Source organism: Accipiter gentilis, chromosome 33 (genome assembly GCF_929443795.1).
Source record: "Accipiter gentilis chromosome 33, bAccGen1.1, whole genome shotgun sequence".
NCBI lineage: Eukaryota > Metazoa > Chordata > Aves > Accipitriformes > Accipitridae > Astur > Astur gentilis.
In genome coordinates, this window is record NC_064912.1 from 19,503,901 (window position 1) to 19,524,084 (window position 20,184).

At 50.0% G+C, this 20,184-nt stretch overlaps 3 protein-coding genes across 7 annotated transcripts; 1 reads left to right on the forward strand and 2 right to left on the reverse strand.

Moving 5' to 3' along the window:
* Positions 1 to 69: 69 nt before the first annotated feature.
* Positions 70 to 6,597, reverse strand: BRICD5 (BRICHOS domain containing 5). The gene is made up of 6 exons (XM_049791122.1): positions 4,966 to 6,597; positions 3,510 to 3,641; positions 2,649 to 2,801; positions 2,276 to 2,383; positions 702 to 855; positions 70 to 216 (listed from the first exon to the last, which is right to left on the reverse strand). Exons 1-6 carry the CDS (start codon positions 5,002 to 5,004, stop codon positions 122 to 124), a joined length of 681 nt encoding a protein of 226 aa, XP_049647079.1. The 5' UTR covers positions 5,005 to 6,597; the 3' UTR covers positions 70 to 121.
* Positions 6,598 to 6,690: 93 nt separating this feature from the next.
* On the reverse strand, positions 6,691 to 10,078 carry PGP (phosphoglycolate phosphatase). The gene is made up of 2 exons (XM_049791121.1): positions 9,435 to 10,078; positions 6,691 to 9,075 (listed from the first exon to the last, which is right to left on the reverse strand). The coding sequence occupies exons 1-2, from the start codon at positions 10,057 to 10,059 to the stop codon at positions 8,750 to 8,752; spliced, it is 951 nt and encodes a 316-aa protein (XP_049647078.1). The 5' UTR covers positions 10,060 to 10,078; the 3' UTR covers positions 6,691 to 8,749.
* A 406-nt stretch (positions 10,079 to 10,484) lies between these two features.
* E4F1 (E4F transcription factor 1) lies at positions 10,485 to 20,085 on the forward strand. Of its 5 annotated transcripts, none has more exons than XM_049791023.1 (14): positions 10,492 to 10,744; positions 11,227 to 11,378; positions 11,515 to 11,614; positions 12,021 to 12,226; positions 12,443 to 12,563; positions 12,846 to 12,998; positions 13,328 to 13,494; positions 14,037 to 14,261; positions 14,584 to 14,689; positions 15,213 to 15,430; positions 15,804 to 16,002; positions 17,252 to 17,412; positions 18,233 to 18,295; positions 18,974 to 20,085. In XM_049791023.1, the coding sequence occupies exons 1-14, from the start codon at positions 10,588 to 10,590 to the stop codon at positions 19,319 to 19,321; spliced, it is 2,376 nt and encodes a 791-aa protein (XP_049646980.1). In that variant the 5' UTR covers positions 10,492 to 10,587; the 3' UTR covers positions 19,322 to 20,085. The 5 variants fall into 5 exon arrangements, 4 of the variants coding, with proteins under 4 accessions (XP_049646982.1, XP_049646980.1, XP_049646978.1 ...); XM_049791021.1 differs by having other exon boundaries at positions 10,496 to 10,744; positions 14,034 to 14,261; XM_049791022.1 differs by having other exon boundaries at positions 10,496 to 10,744; positions 11,518 to 11,614; positions 14,034 to 14,261.
* The last annotated feature ends 99 nt before the right edge of the window (positions 20,086 to 20,184 follow it).

Consider the following 20,184-nt stretch of genomic DNA (forward strand, 5'->3'; position numbering starts at 1 on the left):
AATCAGCAGGAAGCTTTTGGGGGGATATTGTAGATATTACCTTCCTTGTTGAAGTCAGAGGCTTTTCAGGAATCCAGTTCAAGTATTTAGAGCAGTGAGAGGGCATCCGCAGCTGCAGGACTTACTCAGGGAGGTAATAGAAGCAGATAGACACACAAATGTTGCTTGGAAAACAGATGTCAATGCAAAGGTAGATCAGCCGCTGCTTCCCTGGACCTGCCAAATGAGCAAGGACAAAAGCAGGTGAGATGATTGCTTTTGCAGTCCTGCAGATACTAGTCCCTGGGGAGCCAAACAAGTGGAAAGCCTCAGGGAATGACCTTTCTCATTAAAGCTGGAGTAAGAACAGAATGAGAGCTTGGCAGGCTGCTTTTGGCAAACATGAAGGTGACAAGCCAACAGCATCGCTCTGTGTTGTGGTTGTGCCATGCAAGCAGGCTGCGCTGCGCTGCCTGGGGAAGGGGGCTCGGAGCCTTTCCCAGCCAGCACCGTGGTTCACCGCAGGTTGTGGGTATGAGCCAGCGCTCGGTGACGGCCAAGCAACGGTTTGGTCCTGAACCAGAGGTCACCTGTTCCTGTCCTGGGCCTCGGCAGCCCGTCCCGGGATGTACATCAGCTTTTGTGCAGCAGAGCCTGCTCCTCTTAGGGGCACTAGAAACAATCGTGCTTCCCTCTTCTGCAAAGGGACACATACAACTCACCTTCCCCTCTCCTGACCCAGAAGATGGATGTCTGTTCACACAGGGTCTGGACAGCTTCCCCCAGGCTTTTGGGGTCCACCTGTTCCCCCGCCAGAATGCCCAGGAACTCCCGGTAGTACTTGGTCTCGTTATTCTGACGTAGCAGCTGATCAGCCTGAAAGAAACATCCCTGTTAATTTTGCCCCTCCTGGCGCTGCCCTCCAGCCCCGCAGAACTGCTCTTGCTCTCAAGGCACCCAGGGAGCACTCCCTACCCCAGCAGTAAGGGCAGGTTTCTCCCAACGGCTGCCCCATCCCACCAGGCTACCGGGATGCTCGCCCTGGCCGGAGCAGCCTCCCAGGCGTGAGGCTGGAGCAGGGACAGCCCGTGGCCCCTCGCTAGCCCTGCAGCTTGGGAAGCGGGGGACGCAGTTCCTCCCGGGCCCCTCGCTGGGCTGTTTTGTCCCCGGACCTGGAGCTAAAACACCCCGTTGTGCCAGGTATCGCAACAGCCACAGCCCGCTGGCAGAGGAGCATCGGTCTGACCTGCGTCTGCCTACCCAGTGTCACCGGCACCCCCAGGTTTCGGCTGCATCCCAGCCGCGGTGACCCACGGCAGCCCTGTCCCCTTTCCACACTCAGCAGCGGAGTTCCCAGCACCGGGTGTGATGCAAATCGGTGTCATTTAGCCCCGTGGTGCCTGGGACTGGACAAGGCTGAGCTGGGGCTCCTCAGTGCCGGGTCCTGTTCGATGGGCGAGTGGGCTGCTGGCAGCGCCGGCACCACCAATTCTTTTACTTCCATTAAGGAGCCTCAGAGCCGGGCAGATGCTTTCTTCTTGCATCTCCTTTGGTAGCCTGCTCTCATGGGTGCCATGTTCCTTCCTCCTCTGGGTTAAACCCTGCCCATCGCTTCCCAGCTGGGTGGGAGCGTCAGGCAAGGGAGAAGGAGCCCCCCCCCAGGAGCCCCCAAGGAAATTGAGAGCAGATGGCAGGGGCACAAAAAATGGGGCCTTCTGTCTTCTTGAAATAGAATCTGCCCCGCGCCCACGCATCCATTAACGTTTTGTTCAGAGGGTCTGTATAGATGATTTACTCAACTTTTTCCCCTGTGAATTGCTAACAAACCCCCTTTGTTTTTTGTTCCCCAGAATTTTGAGCAAGTAACAGAATCCAGTGGGAGCGGGTCCTGTGAGAGCCCTGCTATTCACCTCTGTGGGACACAGCCCCCTTCCCCAAACTGCAACTCTGCTGTTCCCTACAGAAGATAGGATATTGGTAAAACCGGGAGCTGCTGCTCTGAGCTCGCATGCTGAGCCCAGCACTGCAAGGCAGAGTTCTGTTCCTATGCAAGACACCAACCCAGACCTTCCCCAAGCAGAATCGCCCAGAACAGGGGGTTGTCGCTGCTACCCCCGGCTGGGAGAGCCTGTGCTCTCATTTAGCCACACTTGGGATGCTGGTGTGCAAGAGTCACCACTGCGAACACAAATCCACGCAGAAAAGGGCCTTCAGCGAGCCGGGACTCCATGCAAAGCCCAATTCATCACCCCCGTCCGCTCAGCCGCCGCACGGAACGGCCGCAGCAGCTGCTCACTCTCTGCTCGGACGTGTTGAGAGATGTCTGTAGGGTCTGGACGTCCCAGGTGTCCATCCTCCTCAGGTAGCACGTATGCTGCTCCATGGGCTTGTAGCACACGTAGCCCTGCGAGACAGATCATGTCCCCTTACAGCAGGCAGTGGCACGCAGCCGCAGCTGTCTTAAGAGCCATAAAAACGGACATCCCTCCTTCTGCCCTGCATTCTCTTTCCTAACTAAAGGTGCAGAGAAAGGCACCAAACAGTAGCTGGTTGATGTTTTTCCTGGCCTGCACCTCCCGCTCCCACCCCAGCAGCCCTTCTCTCAGCAGCTCGGGCTCCTCTGCTCGCTCCCACGCTAGCGAGGCAGGTAATTATCCCAACACACTTACGTTCCTGCTGTCATACAGCACCACGGTGGTGTGGTTACTCTGCGAGGTTACGTAGTAGGTCACGGTGCTCCTGGACTTGTCCACCAAGGCTGTCTGATTCCTCAGGGGTTCTTGCTGGCCCTGGAGCGTTAGCCGGACGAGCTGCGAGCCAGCCTGGGCACAAAGAGAGGGAGGGCAGCACCAACCGTCGGCTGTTCAGTGCTCGCAGGCAGCGTCTCCCCGCCGACATCCCCACCCGGACCCTTCGCCGGCTGGCCTGAATTGTTTAGCAACAGAGAGAAGCAAGCTCTGACCCAAGGGAGGGGAGCAGATCCATGAAGCAGACCGCTCTCCATCACACAGGGCTGGGGGAGAGGTGCCGGTGCCCCTCACGCCAAAGGCACCCACCCTGCCGGGCAGCAGGGTGCTGGAGGAAAGGGCCAGGGGTCTCGCCAGCCTCTGCCGCAGCCACACGTGGGGGGAGGCTGGGATCTGCCTCCCCAGCCAGCACAGCTCGCTGGCATCAAACGGGCTCCCCCTCCTTGCCTCAGAGGCCACAGCCACACGTTGGAACGTGCCTGCTTAGCAAAATACCAGCTTGTGGCTATATTTACAAGCAATGCGCTGAAGTTCCTCTAATTTAAGCAACGGTTTCTGGCAGGCGCGTTGCAGGGGTGAGACAGGCGCTGCTCAGCTCGCTGCCTGCAGCGCTGCCAGCACCCTCCTGCCCTTCTGCCTGCAGGCTGCCTGCATCTTCCAGAGACGGGAATCGCCCAAACCCAGCCCTGATCCCAGCTCGTTCATCTCTCCCAACAAGTGTTTCTAACGAAAATTAGGGCTGTGGGCAGGAGGCGGCTACCTGCCTCGATGGGGATCCCTTACCTGGGCAGAGCTGGGGGAGAAGCTGAGAACCCCCACGACGCTGATGCCAACTACTGCAAAAAACAAGGCAACGGACAAGATGATCCAGAACGTCCTGGATGGAGCTGTGAAGTGTGCTGCGGCCCTCCTGTCCTGGGAACCAAGGCAAAAAAAGAAATAACAGGAGTGAAAATCAAGCCTTCTGCTGGTTATTCTTCTTCACCATGAAATGTACTTCCCGCTCGTGACTCAAATCATCATGCAAACTGCTGGTGCTTGAGTGTGGAACTGCCAGAACATCGCAGCAGCCTCGGAATAATGTTGCTTTTATCCCACAGTGCTGGAGTTTCAGATCCGACATCCTGGTAACCAGCACTCCCACAGTCGAGCACTTTCCTCCTGCAGCCAGGGAAGCAGGCAAATGCTGCAGACCCACTGAGGAATGGCTGCAGCAGGAAGCTTTCCACAAACAGGGGCTGCTGCTGCTGTGATTTAGCAACAAATTAAATTATTTTGCTTTATAGCAGAAATCCCCAGGAGAACCATCAGCATTCAAAACAGACCCCATGCAGAGTGATCCTGCTTCCTTGCCCCAACGTGTATTTCGTGGGTTTTTTATTTTCCTGATAAGTTGTTCTCCATGTAGACCAAGCTGTTACTTGAAGCAAAAAAGCTTGTAGTTGCGTGGCACTTCTAGTGGCTCTACTAAAACTTACTTTAATTCCTATATCAAAACAATTAAATTTAACTTAATGGCACATAAAATTATTTTTTACAAACCGGAAAGAATGCACTTTCAATAATCTCAACTATACAGCCCACACTTAAGAAACCTAATCTGTTTCTCAATCCTCTAAAGCACATAAAGAAATTCAATAAATGCCCATGGTTAGATTCGCTACAGCTGCACAAGGAAGGGGCTCTTCAAGCCTCTGGGTCAGTTACTGATCTTTTTCAGTAATATGTAACTTCCAGATGTATTCCACCGGAAAAGCAGTGAGTCTTAATGAAGTTAAAGCTGTGCAAAGCTGAAAGCTTCTCAATTCAAACTCAATAGAGCCCAAGCCCTACAGTAATGGGCAAGCTTTCTATAGCTAACAAAATGCCCTTGGGTGGGAAAGGTGCAAATAAAGAAATCCAGTGACTCCTGCCCTTCGGCAGGCCGCAGTTCACACATGCACACGCATCCCGAGCAGCTCTGCAGCAGGCAAGCAGGGGTTCTTTGGCACCTCTAACCTGACCTGCCTTGTTACATGACTGGCTTATGCCGTGTAAGTCCGGGCACTTACAAGAAAATCCAGGTGACAGAGTCAGCTGCCTTACAAGGAGCTGAACTGTGGGGTGCTGAGGTTGGGGATGAACAAAATCTTACCAGGACCCACGGGAACGGCAGGAGCTTGGCCCCTGCCAAAGAGGAATCAAGCAAGCACAGAGCAGGGACTCTCTCTGTGATACCTGAGGGACCAGGGATACTCACTGCAGAGACAGCATCGCCGGTGCCAGTCCTACCCTCCATCCTCCACTTCAGGTGAGGAGCTCGCTCCTGCAGCTCTGCCTCCTGACAACACACAGACTGTGCATCATCCCCAGCTCCAGGCACGCCTGGGAAACCTAAGCGTGCATCCGCGAAATGTAAATACGCGTCCGTCGCAGCCAAAGGGCTTCCCAGCCAGGAGTTCCTCAACTCAGAGGGTGAAACTGTAGAGCTGCCACCTGGGGAGAGGAGAAGGGAAAGGGGGGTAAAACCCAGGGCTGCCGAGCGATGCTGTCAGTGCATAAAACCGCTCTTCCTGCTCACCTTGCGAGCCGGCTGGCGGGGGGCAGGTGGATGACAATCGGGGGCTTTGTGTCGGTCCTCCCTGCTGGCAGGCCCTAATAGCAGGACCGGGTAAGTCTCATTAAGAGACACAATGAATAGAGAGAAGTGGCAGCCTGCCCTTGTCATCAGTTATTTCTACATTTCAACGTGAACTTTGTGCTGCCTGAGCTCTGTGGGCTGCAGCCAACTGTTTATCCTGCAGACTGCTGCCCTGCAAGCCTTGGCTGCACAGACACGCTTGTGTTCCACCTACAGGCCTCGCTTCGTTCAGACCCCGGAAAAAACGATCTCTGCTACAAAGTCATCACCATAACCTGAGCTGTGCTAATGCCAACACCCGTGTCCTGTGATGAGAAACACCATGCGGGGAACAGCGTTCCCAAGTCGCCAGACCATGTTTTTTCTCAGCGGTCCGGGAGCCCCCGAGAGAGCTTTGTGTTTTTGAGACCTGCTAGCCAGACGTAACCAACTGGAGGCAAGGAAAAGCTCAAGAGAATTCCTTCACATGGTGTCTATCAAGGGAAAATGCAGCTTTCAAACATTTTCCCATGAAGCACAGCCCAGGACTGATCAAACTCAGCCAAGAGGGCAGTTCATCCCGGAATTTCTCATCATCAAAGTACTAGCAATCCCTCTCCCCACTCAGCCTCTTTCCTTCTGCAAGTCCAACATGAGCAATTTCACTAGAAGATCACCATCTCATCCCAGCACGCTGCTTCTGTGGGATGTGAACTCAAACTCTGGACAAATACACACCTGAAGGCTGCAGCCAGCGAGAGTCAAACCACCATCACGGTCACTGCTTTAAAACAGCAAAACCGAGAACCTGTGCTGCAGCTCTGACGAGAACAGGAACCATGTTGAAACCATCAACCCACCAGTTCTGCTTCTGCAAACAGACACTGGAGAGCAGGCAGCGCTCCTCACAGAATAGCCTGCTAGCTGGCTTCTGCTGCAGCAGAGCTTAGCTCAAGAAATTTGAAAAACAAGCTGCAACATGCACACAGGGTGTTCTCACCCCAGAGATTTTAACAGCCACACAGCAGACTTTCTCACTTTAATTTGTACCCTGCCCAATATGAGGCACAGGAACAAAGCAAACCCCTCTATAAAACATTGTTTGTGAAAGGATTATTGCATTCTGCTCTGTGCTGTACTCTTACTCAAAGAGGCAAATCCCAGCCCACACTAAGAGCCCCGGACAGCTCTGGGACCTGAACCAAAGAAATACGCTCCAGGATTTGGATTTCTTTCCCTGATACTGCATGTGAGGAGTAAAGATGATAAACACAAACTGCATCCCTAACTCCCAGAACGTCCACACAGTACAGCTGCAGCAAAGCTCCCAGAGAAGACTACGAAATAAGGCAACGCCAGGGGAAAGCAGGTTTGTAAGTTTAATGTGAATTCAAGTAGAGGCTTAAAAACCGTTTGGAAGTTGATACAGAGTTTTGAAGCACGATTGACACCTTCGCCAGTACATCTCAGCATACGTGAATCGAGGTAATGGTTCCTTTGTACAGTGAAGAGTACTTGGCAGGGACAGTGCGCAGCTTGAACAAGGCTGAACGCCTCTCCTGGCATTTACTACTTGACTTGACATGTTCTGAAATTATAAGCACCAGATACAGGAACTGAATCAAAGAACACATCGCTAAGTCAGACCCTACCTGCAGTAAATCCATAATGTCCTTTTCCACGTTACCCAGATAAAGTGGAAGTTCTTTCTGTAAGTATTTCTCTGTGACTCTACACAGTCACAGCCCTCCAGCTGGAGACAGTAACAGGGAAGAGATTATCCGTGCTTCCTTACACAACTCTGAGTTACAAACAAACACCTGTTTACAAGAGTAGCTTATCTGGTAACACCAAAAGACAGTATGAACTGCACGGTTATTGCTGTACAGACAGTGTGGCAAGTCTACTCGTTTCAAGTGCCCGAGTGGAAGGAAATGGCGTCGACACACTGCTAGAGCTATCCAGCTGAACAGTGGGAGATGAAGGAAGGCCAGTGTTCAAATTTAACTACCGATAGTGGAATCTGTGGAATAAAAGCATGTTATTTGCATATATAATTTTTCACTTAATTCTGTAACGCAAAAGCTTTCAACTGTGGCCTTCGATTTAGCCAGCATAAAAACCTACCCCGTAGCCTGAGCTGTGCATCACCCAAACCCGCCTCAAGATCACAATGAAATCATCACCTGAGCAAGCAAGCACTCCTCTTCAGACAAGCAACTGGTGCCAGGCCCCCTTACCAGACACACGTGGAAGATATTATTAACCCCAGCTATTTAAAGGAAGCACGTGCCATCATCACACACAGCCAGTACTCTCACAGGATTATTTCGGTGGAAAGCCGTACTGTGTACTGCATCCATCCCCTGCGGACTGAGCGTCAATTCAGATTCTGCAGCTAAAGCCAAAGCGAGCAGCTATTTTGATGCTGAGGGAAGCACAAGAACTAACTTGGTACTAATCGATCCAGTTACTTCTGGGAAGCAGCAGTAGTGAAGGACAGTCCTATGTGGATACAGACTTTCTGCATTATCAAATGCAAAAGCTTAGGAGAATTAAATCTACTGTGATCAGTGAAGTACATTCCTCTTATCCTCCCTTCTGGGAAACAAGATATATTATCATATACTATACTTAAATTTATAATTTAAATATATTCTGATATATATTTAGGATCAGGGTAGTTCTTGTATGTACATGTACTTTACACATACATCCAACGCTTGGACAAATACAGTATACAGAAGACACCGTTTCTATTTTGTGAGTGGAATCATCCTAATCTGCATCACAAGTGCAATTTGCAATGGTCAAATAAAGGAGACGGATTTCAGTTTCTGCGACTGGATGTCACTCTTGCAGCAGGCTGTACTACTAAACAGGACCCCATCCGGAAAAAAAAAAAAAAAGGGGGGGGGGGGGGGGGGGCGGAATCAGTCTAAAGCCAAACACTAATTCTGCCAGCCACCGCAAGCATTTCCAAACACAGCCGCTAAGTTACTACACACTCCAAGAGTCATTTCCCTGAATAAACCAGACTGAGCCACAGCCTGTCCAGGCAAGGACACACCGCAAGACGTTGGGTTCCTTTCCTCAGATCAACCAGCTCTACTTTCCTCAACTCAGTCTAGAGGACAACGTGACATCAAGTATCACAAACATTTGGATAGATGTGTTGCTTATAATTTAAAAAAAACCCAAACCCAAGCCACCAAGACTTGGGTGACACCGTAATGCCCTCTTTGTTTCAAAGTGCATTTAAAGACTGAGATGTAAACAACATTGTATCAAGAGGACAGGAAGGTTAAAAAGCTAAGGGTTACTAACTCTGGGTGGTATCCTAGCAAGTACATTACTGCCACAGGGTGATTAACAGGGGCCCTCCTCAGGGTAGCGCTGCAGAGGCTGCAAGCATTTTGCTCTATTAATCCCCCAGTGCTGGGAGAAGGTCAGCTATGCTATCGACATAGTAATCGGGAACCAGGCTCTGCCTGGCAGGACAGTCGCTCTCCTGGTGGCCCTTCACTTCGTCCAGCGTGGTGACCCCGGTAAGCGTCAGCAGGGTGGTGAGCCCGCAGCTGTTGCCCATGAGGATGTCTGTGTCCAGCCGATCTCCCACCATGATGGTACGAGCGGGATCGATGTCGAACTCGCTTGCCACGCAATCAAACATGTACCGGTTGGGCTTTCCTACGATGAACGCCTCGCGCTGGGCTGCCGTCTCCACTGCTTTTACCAGACAGCCAGTCCCTAGGGAGAGAAGATAAAAACCCGCTGATTAGAGACTGCAGAAGACTCTCGGCGCCCGCAGGGGCTGGTGCAAAACCGCACGGTGCAGCTTCACAGACGGGACAGGCAGAGGAACAGGTCAGCGCCAGGAGGGGGGAATGCCATCCCGCATCGAAATCAAAAAGGAACCGCTACTCCCCGAGTACAGGATCAACAAGGATTCTCCCTCTTTCGGGAGGCTTCAGGGAGAGGGAGGCCCAGGACTCGCCACGGGCAGCTCTGAACGGGCCGGGGCCACCTCCCCGCACCCACCGGGCGGCAGACGAGGCACCGGCCGCCCCCCCGTCCCCGGTGCCCCCCCCCCCCGCAGCCCCGCGCACCGGGGATGGCGGTGCCGCCCTCGAGCGGGAGGCGGTGGTCGCGGTTGGTGCCGACGAGGAGGCAGTCGGGGCCGCCCCGCAGGAGGTATCGCAGGGCCTGGCAGAGCTTGGCGTAGCTGAAGTGCTCGTCGAAACCCACCAGGACGGCGCGGACGGCGGGATCGAGCGGCGCCTGGGCCCAATCGGCGGGCGCGGGACCGGGCAGGGCGGCGGGGCCGGGCCCCAGGTGCGGGACACCGACGGCCTCCAGCTCGGCGGCCAGCGCGGGGCTGCCCAGCACGTAGGCGGCGGCGCCGAGCGGCAGGGCCTGGCGGAGGTAGCGGGCGGCGCAGTAGGCCGAGCCGAAGACGTGCCGGGGCTCGGCGGGGGGGAAGCCCAGCCGCCGCAGTTTCTCGGTGTAGGCCGCGCGCGTCCGGCTGCTGTTGTTGGTCACGTAGCAGAGGCGTTTACCCGCCGCCGCCAACCGGCCCAAGGCCGCCGCCGCGCCGCCCACCGCCGCTTCTCCCCGCCACAGCACGCCGTCGCAGTCGAAGAGCAGCGTGTCGGCGGCGCCCAGCACGGCGCGAGCCGCCTCTGCCTCCAACCGCCGGCACCGCCGCGGCTCGCCGACCGCCATGGCCGCCATCGCCGCGCCTCAGCCGCGCGCCCCGCCCCGCCCTCCCCGGTCGCTCCCATTGGCCGCGCCGCGGCCCGGCCCCGCGCCCCTCATTGGGCGGCGGCGGCGCTCCGCGCCCCGCCCACCGCCCCGCCCTCTCCCCGCCTTTCCGCACGGCACCACCGACGGCGCCCGGCTCGCTCGGCTCTCATTGGTCGCCCCCCTCACCGGCCCGCCCCCCGCGCGCCGCCATTGGCCAGGAGAGCGCGGTCACCCCAGGCGCTCCGCGACCCATTGGGCCGTCCGGCCGCCCCGGGGGCTCGTTAGGTAACTCGTTAGGCTCCGGTCCGTCCGGGCGCGGGGGTCAGAGGTCACTGTGGCGGGGGGGGGGGGCGCGAGGGCTGGGCATCAACCGCGCTCGCGGCCGCGCGCCGCTCCGTTCCCCCGCCGAGCTCCCCCGCCCCCTTGTCCCGCGGCGGCCCGTCCCGCGGCACGCGGCCCGTTGTTATGACGACACGGCCGTAAAGCCGCCATCTTGGCGGTGCGGCTCGTTGCGACATGGAGGCCGCGATGGCAACGAGCGCGGGGCCGGCGGGGCTTACGGCAGCCGGGGCCGAGGAGCGGGAGGGGGCGGCGGCCGCGGGCTCCGACCCCGCCGCGCCGTCCGCCGGCCCCGCCGCCTTCCTCCGCCTCCCGGCGCCCTTCAACGAGGAAGGTAACCGGGCGCGGGGCGGGCGCTGCCGCCGCGACAGGGCCCCGGCCGGAGCCGAGGGGAAAGCGGGGCCCGGGGGGGCGGCGGCGGGGCCCGCGGAGGCCCCTGAGGGGGCCCGGCCCGGTGGAACCGGCGCCTGGGGTCAGGAGTGTGTGTGTGGGGGGTCCTGGCTCTGCCGGTTCCGCCGGTGGGGGTCGGGGAGGCGGCTGGCTGGCTGGTTGCCCCTCTGCGCCCCGTCCCTCCTCCGGGCTGCGAGAGCGGAGCCCCGGGGACCGGCCGGGGGTGGTGGGGATCGCCCCGCTCCCCTCCAGAAACCGCCTGGTTGCGGGAGCGAAAACACCCTTCGGCAGCCCCCGCCACCGGGCCCCTTCTCTCCTGGCGCGGAGCTCACCGGGACAAGCAGAACCCAAAAGTTTTCGGTGTAAACGCTGCTCGTTAATAGGGGCCGGATTTTCCTAAACCGATGACTGCATTTTAAATCGTAGATGAAGATGACGTGCATAAGTGCGGTCGCTGCCAGTCGGAGTTCACCTCCTTGGAAGAATTTGTGCAACACAAATTACAAAAGGTCTGCCAGCGAGCTCCAGAAGCTCTTGCTGCTGCATCAGCAGGTCTCCTCAACCAAGAAGTACAAAAGGTGACAGCAGGCTTCTCCTCAAGCCGTGGCTGAAAATAATTAGGATGCAACGGTCTGTTGGGTTGGAGGGGAGAGAACAGAATGCAATGTTTTTAAAGGTAATAAAACTTTTCTACTAAAATGTTATCTGTTACAGCAGGTCGTTCCTTCTGTCGAGGAGTCGATAACTGTTGCTCATATAGTTGTTGAAGCATCTTCAATAGCAGAGGAAATCAGCAACGCATCTGCTATAGTAGGTGAGCTTCGAGACGCTTGCCTTTATACCCCTGCTGGGTTAGGAACTTGTTGACTCGTCCAGCGTCCTCTTCCGTTTGATTTCTGTTGTAGCTGGGTACACGACACCTCGGTGTTTCTGAGCACTGGTACCTGGGACTGAGCGTTACCTCAGAGGTGTGAGAGAGGGATCCCTAGGCCAGCTTTGCAATCCCCTCTGCGTTAATACAAATCAGATTTAAAATTCTGTTTGAGAAATGTCCATTTTAATATTTATGCTGCGATGAGAACTTTACAAAGACCCATATTCCAGGTTTAGAGTAACCGTTTCTCCTTCCTTTGGCATGAAATGCTGAAACAGTAAATTGCTCTAGTCGTGTAAAGTTGTCTTCTGTGAAGAACGTAACTGTCTTTGTATCCTTTTCCCAGGTAGTGGGCGCATCAAAGAAGTCATTGTTGCAGGAGACCACGTTTTTGAAAACCCAAATGGTCATGTCGATGGCGAAGTCACTGAAGAGCAAGGCAACCCTGAAGATCAGGAGCAGGACATTGCCACAGAACTGATAAAGGTTAAGCTGCTGATTAACAAAGAAGGGCGATATGTATGTGAATTATGCCAGAAGACGTTTAAAACAGTAAGCGTCACTTCTACTGTGTTTGGGTTAGTGAGTTATTTAGGCTAGCTGTTAACCAAGACATCTCAAGACTCGATAACAGTGTGCTTCTGTACTGCGTGCTACACATTCAAAAAGGAAGTTCTGCTTTCAGAAGGAGTGTTGTTGTTCTTTACAGCTGAAATGTAAAATCTGTAACCATGTGGAGCATCTTCTAAAATAAAATTCTTTCCCTAGGCAAGCATCCTCAAAGCTCACATGATCACGCACAGCAGCAGAAAGGACTATGAATGTAAACTCTGTGGAACTTCCTTCAGGACAAAAGGGTCTCTGATTCGACACCATCGGCGTCACACTGGTAAGACAGTTCTCCAAAATAAGAGTTCCTTGTTGCTGGAGTGTGCTCTGTGTGATTATCCAGCTTACCTTCCAGTGGAATTTATTGCTGCTTTCCATCTGCTGAGCCAAGACCGTGGAGCTTCCCGATGTTTGGGGTGCTGGGAGGTGACGCAAGATCTTGGGATAAGCACAGTCTGCTCACTGTAGAAAGCTGAAAGCGTTGTTCTAGCAGTCTGTTGCATAGAGTGAATACTGGCTGTCGTTAGTTTAATACTGTTGTTTCGATTCTTCTTGTTTCCAGATGAAAGACCTTACAAATGCAAGAAATGTGGGAAAAGCTTCCGGGAATCTGGAGCTTTGACTCGGCACCTGAAATCTCTGACACCTTGCACTGAAAAAATCCGCTTCAACATGAACAAAGAAATAGTAGTCAATAAAGATGATTTGCCAACAGGTCAGTGATGCTGTCAATACCTGCCTTGCGTCTGATAAAACCAAGCATACTCCTGGCACATGAACTATAAATTCTTTCTCAGTTATGAAAAAAGTATTTCTGTGGTATTCAGTTTATATTTTTTATACAGGAAAAAGTAATTTACAGAGCTAAACTATTAACCTGAAGCGCATGTAGCCAGGTGTTGGCTGTGAAGAATGTTTGAGAATCTGGTTCAAAGGTGGCTTTAACAGGCACCTCATATTCTGAGACACATTTTGTGTAGGGCACAGCAAATTGGTGAGAGGTGGCAGTATGCCAAGTGATTCATTGTGCTTCTTTTCTTGAAGGATCCTGTAGTTCAAACACGGACACCTTTTCATCAATAGCGAGTGAATCCATCGAGACCTCACCCGTCATTCATCTCGTGACAGATGCAAAAGGCAACGTTCTTCATGAAGTCCACGTCCAAATGCAGGAACTTCCTGTTGTAGATGCAAAATCCCTGGACCAAGATGTGAGTGTCATTTCTCTTAAACACCCTTCATGTGTTTTATGCAAAGAAGTATTTTGAAGTATTTCACCTCATGAGCAAAATTTTCTTAGGTGTTCAGAATAACTGTGTGGTGGAAGTAGATGGTTAATTAGCTTCTCTTTCATCTGAGAACATAGACGGCAAACTCTGCCCTGACCTTGTCTGGCCATCTGCTGCTGAGGCTTAGCAGCATGTGTATAGCATATAGGGGGATGTGTAGGGTTCACCACTATGTACTGGATGATATAGAAGGTGAAAGGGTGTTTTTGTTGACCATTCTCTGCTATGAGACTCTGTGGTAGCAGCAAAAGCTTATCATCCCTTGGACTATATGTTTTCAGAGTACAGATTCACCTCATCTTCCTCCCCAGTCCCCGGTTGATCTTTCAACCCTGTATCACAGCATTAGACACCCTAGGAAGACTGACTGTCATCGTAGTAATGTTGCTGTAAAAAAAAAAAAAAAAGGTGGCTAACGGTGTTATTTGCTGTACCAGTTACTGGGCTGTTTATTCCTTCAGCAGTCGCATCCTGAGGAGCTGCCGTGTGAGGGCGAAGTGAACAGTGAGAATCTGCTGAGGCAGGCCATGAGGAATTCAGGTATTGTGATAGAGAGAGTCACTATGGAGGAAATGCAAATGCCAGATGAGCCTGCTGTGGCTGCTACAGAAGAAATAGAAAATGAAGTGGTGGAAGCAGAAGAGGAGCTGTGTGAGGAACAGTGTGTTGAAGTAGAACAAGTGGAGTTGGTATGTTTGTATTCCATAAATAGATTTAATTTTTTAATCTTTCTTGCCTGCACTTGGTTGTTAAACAGCACTGTCAGCCTCACCACCCCTCACGCTATCCTCAGCGCATCTCTCCCTGTGCTTGGGTCTTTGTGTCAATTTTTACAGTTACGTTTTTCACGTATGCTTTAAGTGTATTGTTAGTACGCTCGCTGTCTCCTGTTAGCAATATAGATCTCTTTCTTGTCAAAGCTAGAGTATTTAATTGGGAATTTGGTTAGTGATACTTACTGTACACCCTAGTACAAAAAATATTAATGTTGTACCATTTTCTTTCCAATAGACAGATGCAGAAAGAACAAATGGGTACAAAAGTTACGTTTGCCCTCACTGTAATGAAGCCTTCAGTGAAGTGACTTCCCTTGAAACACACATCAAAGGTCATTTAGGTAAAGTTCTACTGCTTATGCTGGTGTTTAAAATGTGCCATGTCTTACTATGACCTTAAGCACAGTACAGCTTGCTTTGTTTCAAATTCCTTGCCTTTACATGGCCGTTAGCCATGCAAAATCAATTGATGCTTAATACATTAATACGAAAAGGTTGACTTTTCTAGACCTCAACCAGAGAGGGTAAAAGAAATATTTTTCTAAAAAAAGAAGTTTCCATGTTTCAGGGCCTGCACTGCATCCTTGAAAGTAGAATTTTGTGAAGAGGCCAGTAAAAGGTTAGCATGGCAGAACAGCTTGATGGGCTGGAACCGCTGCTTGAAAGGCACCAAAGGCTGTAAGAGAAACATTTGAGCAGAATTTGCTTATGAATGAGACAAAGCCCATACATGCAGTTGAAAATATAATTTCCCTCCTTCTCCAGGTTAATTTTTTTCCTAAGAATTTTATTACAGTGTGAACTAAATACTTCCTGCTGCTGGTTGTCCTGTATCAACCTTGCGTTCTCCCTCTCTCTCCCTAGATTACAAGCCTTTTAAGTGTGAGGAGTGTGGCAAAGAGTTCACAAAGGGCTATCTGCTAAAAAAGCACCAAGAAGTGCACGTGAATGAACGGCGCTTCCGCTGTGGAGAGTGCGGCAAGCTCTACAAGACCATTGCACATGTGAAGGGGCATCGAAGAGTGCATTCTGATGAGCGGCCATATTCCTGTCCAAAGTGTGGCAAGCGGTACAAGACAAAGGTGCGTCTCCCTGACAACAGGCTTGCATTCAGATTTTCCCTTCCAGAGCCAGGGATTGGGAGAAGTTAGGAGGCTTTGCTCCTGAAAGAACAAATGCCAGCTCACCTGCCTCTGACATGATCTGAAGCTTCAGAAGGAGCTTTTGTTTTAGTGGGGAAAAGAGGGACAGTCTTAATAAAACCTTCACATTTGTGAAGAAACTGTTCCTTTGTGTGCGGAAAAAATTACGTAATAACAATAAAAACAAGTCTTCGTAGTTTCTTACATGAGAAGTCCTCAAAGATGTTAGCTTTTACCCTGGAAGCTAAAATACCGCTTGCTTGAGTTTGTCATTCCCTTCAGCTGCCCTTCTCTTGCTTCTCTCTTTGTACAGAATGCCCAGCAGGTTCATTTCCGTACGCATTTAGAGGATAAGCCTTATGTCTGCCAGTACTGCAGTCGGGGCTTTCGGGAAAAGGGCTCGCTGGTCCGCCACATCCGCCATCACACAGGGGAAAAGCCTTTTAAGTGTTACAAGTGCGGGCGAGGGTTTGCAGAGCATGGCACTCTCAACAGGCACTTAAAAACCAAAGGTGAGGTGGCAAAGCTTGTCTGCGTAGGGGTGCGGGGCATGTGTGGTGTTCCAGGATTGGGTTTGGACAAGCTGCTTTTTGGCTGAATGGTAATTGTTTTTTAGAGTAGATCTAACAATCTGTGTCCAAGGCCATTTGTTCGTCTGCATCTCAGTTGCATCAGAAGGAGAGGCATTGTATTTTTTTCATCTACATTAATGAATATTTCTATTGTGATCTTTCTGAGCAAAAATGATGCTGAATGAACAGCCATAAAACAGTTCTAATGTAAAATCTAGATCATCTAAATCAAAATAACCAAACCAGAATTTGCATTAAGAATCTAACTGCAGGTGCTGTGGGCTTTCTGCTCCAAACTCTGGCTTAAGTGGTCTCTGCAGTGTCGCCACTGCCCTAAGTGGGGAAGACACACCCTATACCGTGCAAGAGTCTACCCCGAACTGTGAAGTGGTTCTGTTCCAAGGCTATACACAAAAAGGGAGAAAATGAAGGTTTTCGCAAAGTAATGCCAGAGAGCGCTTGATTTGATTTCTGTGTGGGGGAAGAAATGAGGGGACTGTAAAACTTAGGATGTGGCACATACTGTTGTGGTTAAACTTGCCAAGTTTTTTTTAGCATTAAATTCATACTAATCTGGGTATTTTATGAAATCCTGTAAAAACACAAAATGTGGATGTTCTGCGAGGAAAACGTCTTAAGTAGAGTTAAGTTCTCGCAGATAATCTTGTTTGATCGGATTAGTTGCACCGGAGCTGCTGCTCCTTTAGCTCCTAAGCACAGATTTTCAAACTTTTTCAGATAGTGATGATGATGTATTTAGATTGTAAAGAACAATACAAGTTTACTGGAGGAAAAAAAAGAGTTTCCTAGGTAGATACTGAAATGCAGTGCATAAGCAGAAAAGATACATGACTTAAAATATACCAAAAATCTTACTGTATGTTCTTCACATATGGCTTTTGAAATCCTGTGTGGTTTTATGCATCTGAATTTAGTTGTGTATTTTTTGAAATTGCACTGGACAGTTGCTCTGCTGGAGGCTCGGTTCTGTTGTCTGGTGTCACGCAGGCCTCTTCTAAGCCATTACTTGGCCGGTTGTGGTGGGATGACTGTTGTCTGACTGCTGGTCGCTTGTCAGCTGCATCCTGTTAAAGGGGTCTTGTTTGTGCTGCGTAGTGTTTTCCAGGCACTCCTGTATTTGGGATGGTTATGAGAAATGTTTTTCTGGCATTTTTGGAATACCATTCAGGTGGCTGCCTCCTTGCTTTGAAAGAGGTGGAAGAAGTGATCATGTCTGAGGAAAGTCAGTCAGCTGACAATTTAGCTGCAACAGTCATTTCTGAAGATCCTCACACTGTTTTGGTAGAGTTTTCTTCAGTGGTGGCGGACACTCAGGAATACATCATTGAGGTACGAAGTGGGGCAAACAGCCTTCTCATTCTGAACTTAGCACGGTATTTTGTCAGTAAAAACTGCAGTCGTGCATGTTCCTCATCTAGGCTTTTGGGAGAAGGTACAATAGGATCTAGCTAATGCTACCCCTGCCTGCATGACCCTAGGAATAAGTAGGATTAATCTTGTTCAGAAGGAGAGCACCTGGAGCCTATTTTACCACCCTTCTGAAGTCCTATGTGTAATGTAGGCAGGAAAATGAGAATGCAGGCAAGACTGACAGTAGTTCATCAGAAGGCTGAAACTGAGAACTTCTGACTATATGAGATTTTATGTCCTCACTAACTTGCTTCAGCTTTCCCTCAACTTTTACCTACTCTTTTCTCGCATTTCTATTTAGCTTATTTTGTCCAAAATAATCTCTGTTGTTTTTAACTGGCTGTGGCTGCCAGAAGCAATGAATTACACATTTTGCTTTCTTCCCCTTTGTGACAAAGAACCAGTACTCAGCCATGCAGAATAACACAGTTCATTTATTGAGTCCATTTAGTGCTGCCATAGTTTTTCTCCAATAGGAGAAAAATCTGCCAGTTGGCTGAGTCCTGCTGAGAGAGGATGTTCTCTTTCAGTTATTTGTGAGCACTTTGCGTTACTTTTAAGTAGCTCCTGATAATGGGATTTGGAGGGAATTTCAGGGAGGAGTTGTCTTTAGAGTAGCTACTGCATCATGGGGGGAACAGAAAGACTTTTATAAGTGATCTTAGTGCCTTGTATCTTGGTAATAAAAGATTTTTTTGTAATAATCCAAAAAGGGAATTATCATATTTTGTCTTTCAAGACTGCTACGGAAGACATCGAGACCAGCGAAGCTACTGAAATAATTGAGGGAACAAGACATGAGGTAAAGCAGATGCATAAACTATTATTTTGAGGACTCGCTGTAGATGAAATGAATCACTTTTAGTGTCTGAAAGTCATGCTAAATAAACTCAACTTCAAATAATTAATTTACCTACCTCTGCAGACCTGTCTGTATAAGAACATAGTACTGGTCATACTGTGTTTGAGTGGGCTCTGTTAACCACAGATCCTCTCAGTGATGGCGGCCAGCAAGTTGGTGTGGCTTCATACATGAGTGCACAGTTGCCAGCTGAGTAGAATTGTACAGTTACACTTCAGCCTTGGGGAAATGATCCTCTTAAGGCATTCCTGAATGCCAGAAAAAATGGTTGCTGTGAAGTGAGAGGCTGGCTAGGCTCCTGAATTGCATTTGGTCAGTTTAAATGTCTGGGCAGGTATCGTTAAGATTTTTCTATAAATAGTAGTTTGACTTTTTGTAGGAAGCACCCTGCTAGTGAAAATATCTTCAGTGACATGAGGTGTGACATGTTCTAAGAGTCTGCTGTTCTCGGGGGGGATGAGAACTTCAGTGAACAGCTGGAGGAAATCGGAATTAAATGCTGGTTGTTATACTGCCCTGCTGGTCATCAAGCACTGTTTATGGTGATGATAACTGTCTGTACTTCTAACAGAGTACAATACACCAAGAAATAATGTGGCCTCTGTTCTCTTCATGTAGGTTGACAGCCACATTATGAAGGTTGTGCAACAAATAGTAAATCAAGCAAACTCTGGTCACCAGATCATTGTACAGAATGTCACCGTGGCAGAAAACTCTCAAGTAACCACAGATGCTGCGGACACCATCACCATTGCGACCCCCGAAAGCCTCACGGCGCAGGTCGCTATGACGCTGGCTTCTGCCATCAGAGAAGGAGCAGTGCTGACTACGGAGGGTAGCATCGAGACCCAAGAAGCAACGGTGACGATGGTGGCATCTGAGGATATTGAAATAATGGAACATGCAGAAGAGTTTGTGATTGCCTCCGAGGAGGGGGAGGTGGAAGTCCAGACTGTGATTGTGTAATGAACAGCATGCAGCTAGTGACAGATGTTAAATGTAAAACTTACTATTTTTCTCCTATTTGGGGAATTTGATCAGTCCTAAGTTTGCCATTATAATTGTTCAGAGAGCAAGGGAGAGAATGCTTCTATAGGTAAGTGGCTTAACAGGATGGTACAGCCCCACGATGTTTTCTGTTTAAAATGGAAATAACAGTAGTTTAAAACCTCTGCATGGTTATACTGTGGAAGTGACTGATAGGCTGTATTTGACAGTCTTGGCATTTTGTACAGCTGCCTCAAATAAAGGAAGATCCTTTGCAAAAGCATTTACCTCTGACCATAGGACAGTAGTGTTCTGGTATTTAAAAGGATTCAGAAAGTGAAGCAAATACACAGGGTCTCTTTAAGAGAGTACCTTAATAGTATGCATTTAAAACAAACCAAGAAAACCAAACCTAAGGAGTTCTGGTGTGCATTCACCACTGCTCAAAAACTTTCATGCCTTTAACCTCACTACTTTAGTCCTCCTAAGGCATGGTACTGCAGTATTTTTATTTTATTTTATATCCTGGACAAATAGCCTTATATACTGGTCTATGAAAGAATGCATCATTGTACCCTTGCAATGCCAGACAGGCTACTCTGAGAGCTAGTCTGTTGGTATGTAAAGCCATACTGTATAGGATTTTTTTTTTTTAAACCATGTACGGATTTTTAATTGCATATTGTACAGATGCGGCATGTAAATAAATACATTTTTAAAAATAAAGTTATTTAAAGTTCTTACTATATTTTTCCAATTTCTGCTCTATTATCACTCAGAAGAATTTCTGAGAAGAGAACAGGGCCACTTAACATAGTACTTAAAGAAACCCTCACTGCTGG

Bases quoted from the DNA above. Each gene is read 5' to 3' on its own strand.
- E4F1 (XM_049791021.1), top strand. From the start codon at position 10,588: ATGGAGGCCGCGATGGCAACGAGCGCGGGGCCGGCGGGGCTTACGGCA. The intron at 11,379-11,514 runs GTGACAGCAGGC...TATCTGTTACAG, and splicing joins TCAACCAAGAAGTACAAAAG to CAGGTCGTTCCTTCTGTCGA. The intron at 15,431-15,803 runs GTGCGTCTCCCT...CTCTTTGTACAG, and splicing joins GCAAGCGGTACAAGACAAAG to AATGCCCAGCAGGTTCATTT.
- PGP (XM_049791121.1), bottom strand. From the start codon at position 10,059: ATGGCGGCCATGGCGGTCGGCGAGCCGCGGCGGTGCCGGCGGTTGGAG. The intron at 9,076-9,434 runs GTGCGCGGGGCT...TTCTCTCCCTAG, and splicing joins GGGCGGCACCGCCATCCCCG to GGACTGGCTGTCTGGTAAAA.
- BRICD5 (XM_049791122.1), bottom strand. From the start codon at position 5,004: ATGGAGGGTAGGACTGGCACCGGCGATGCTGTCTCTGCA. The intron at 3,642-4,965 runs GTGAGTATCCCT...CTTGGTTCCCAG, and splicing joins CCGGCGATGCTGTCTCTGCA to GACAGGAGGGCCGCAGCACA. The intron at 2,802-3,509 runs GTAAGGGATCCC...CTTTGTGCCCAG, and splicing joins TCTCCCCCAGCTCTGCCCAG to GCTGGCTCGCAGCTCGTCCG.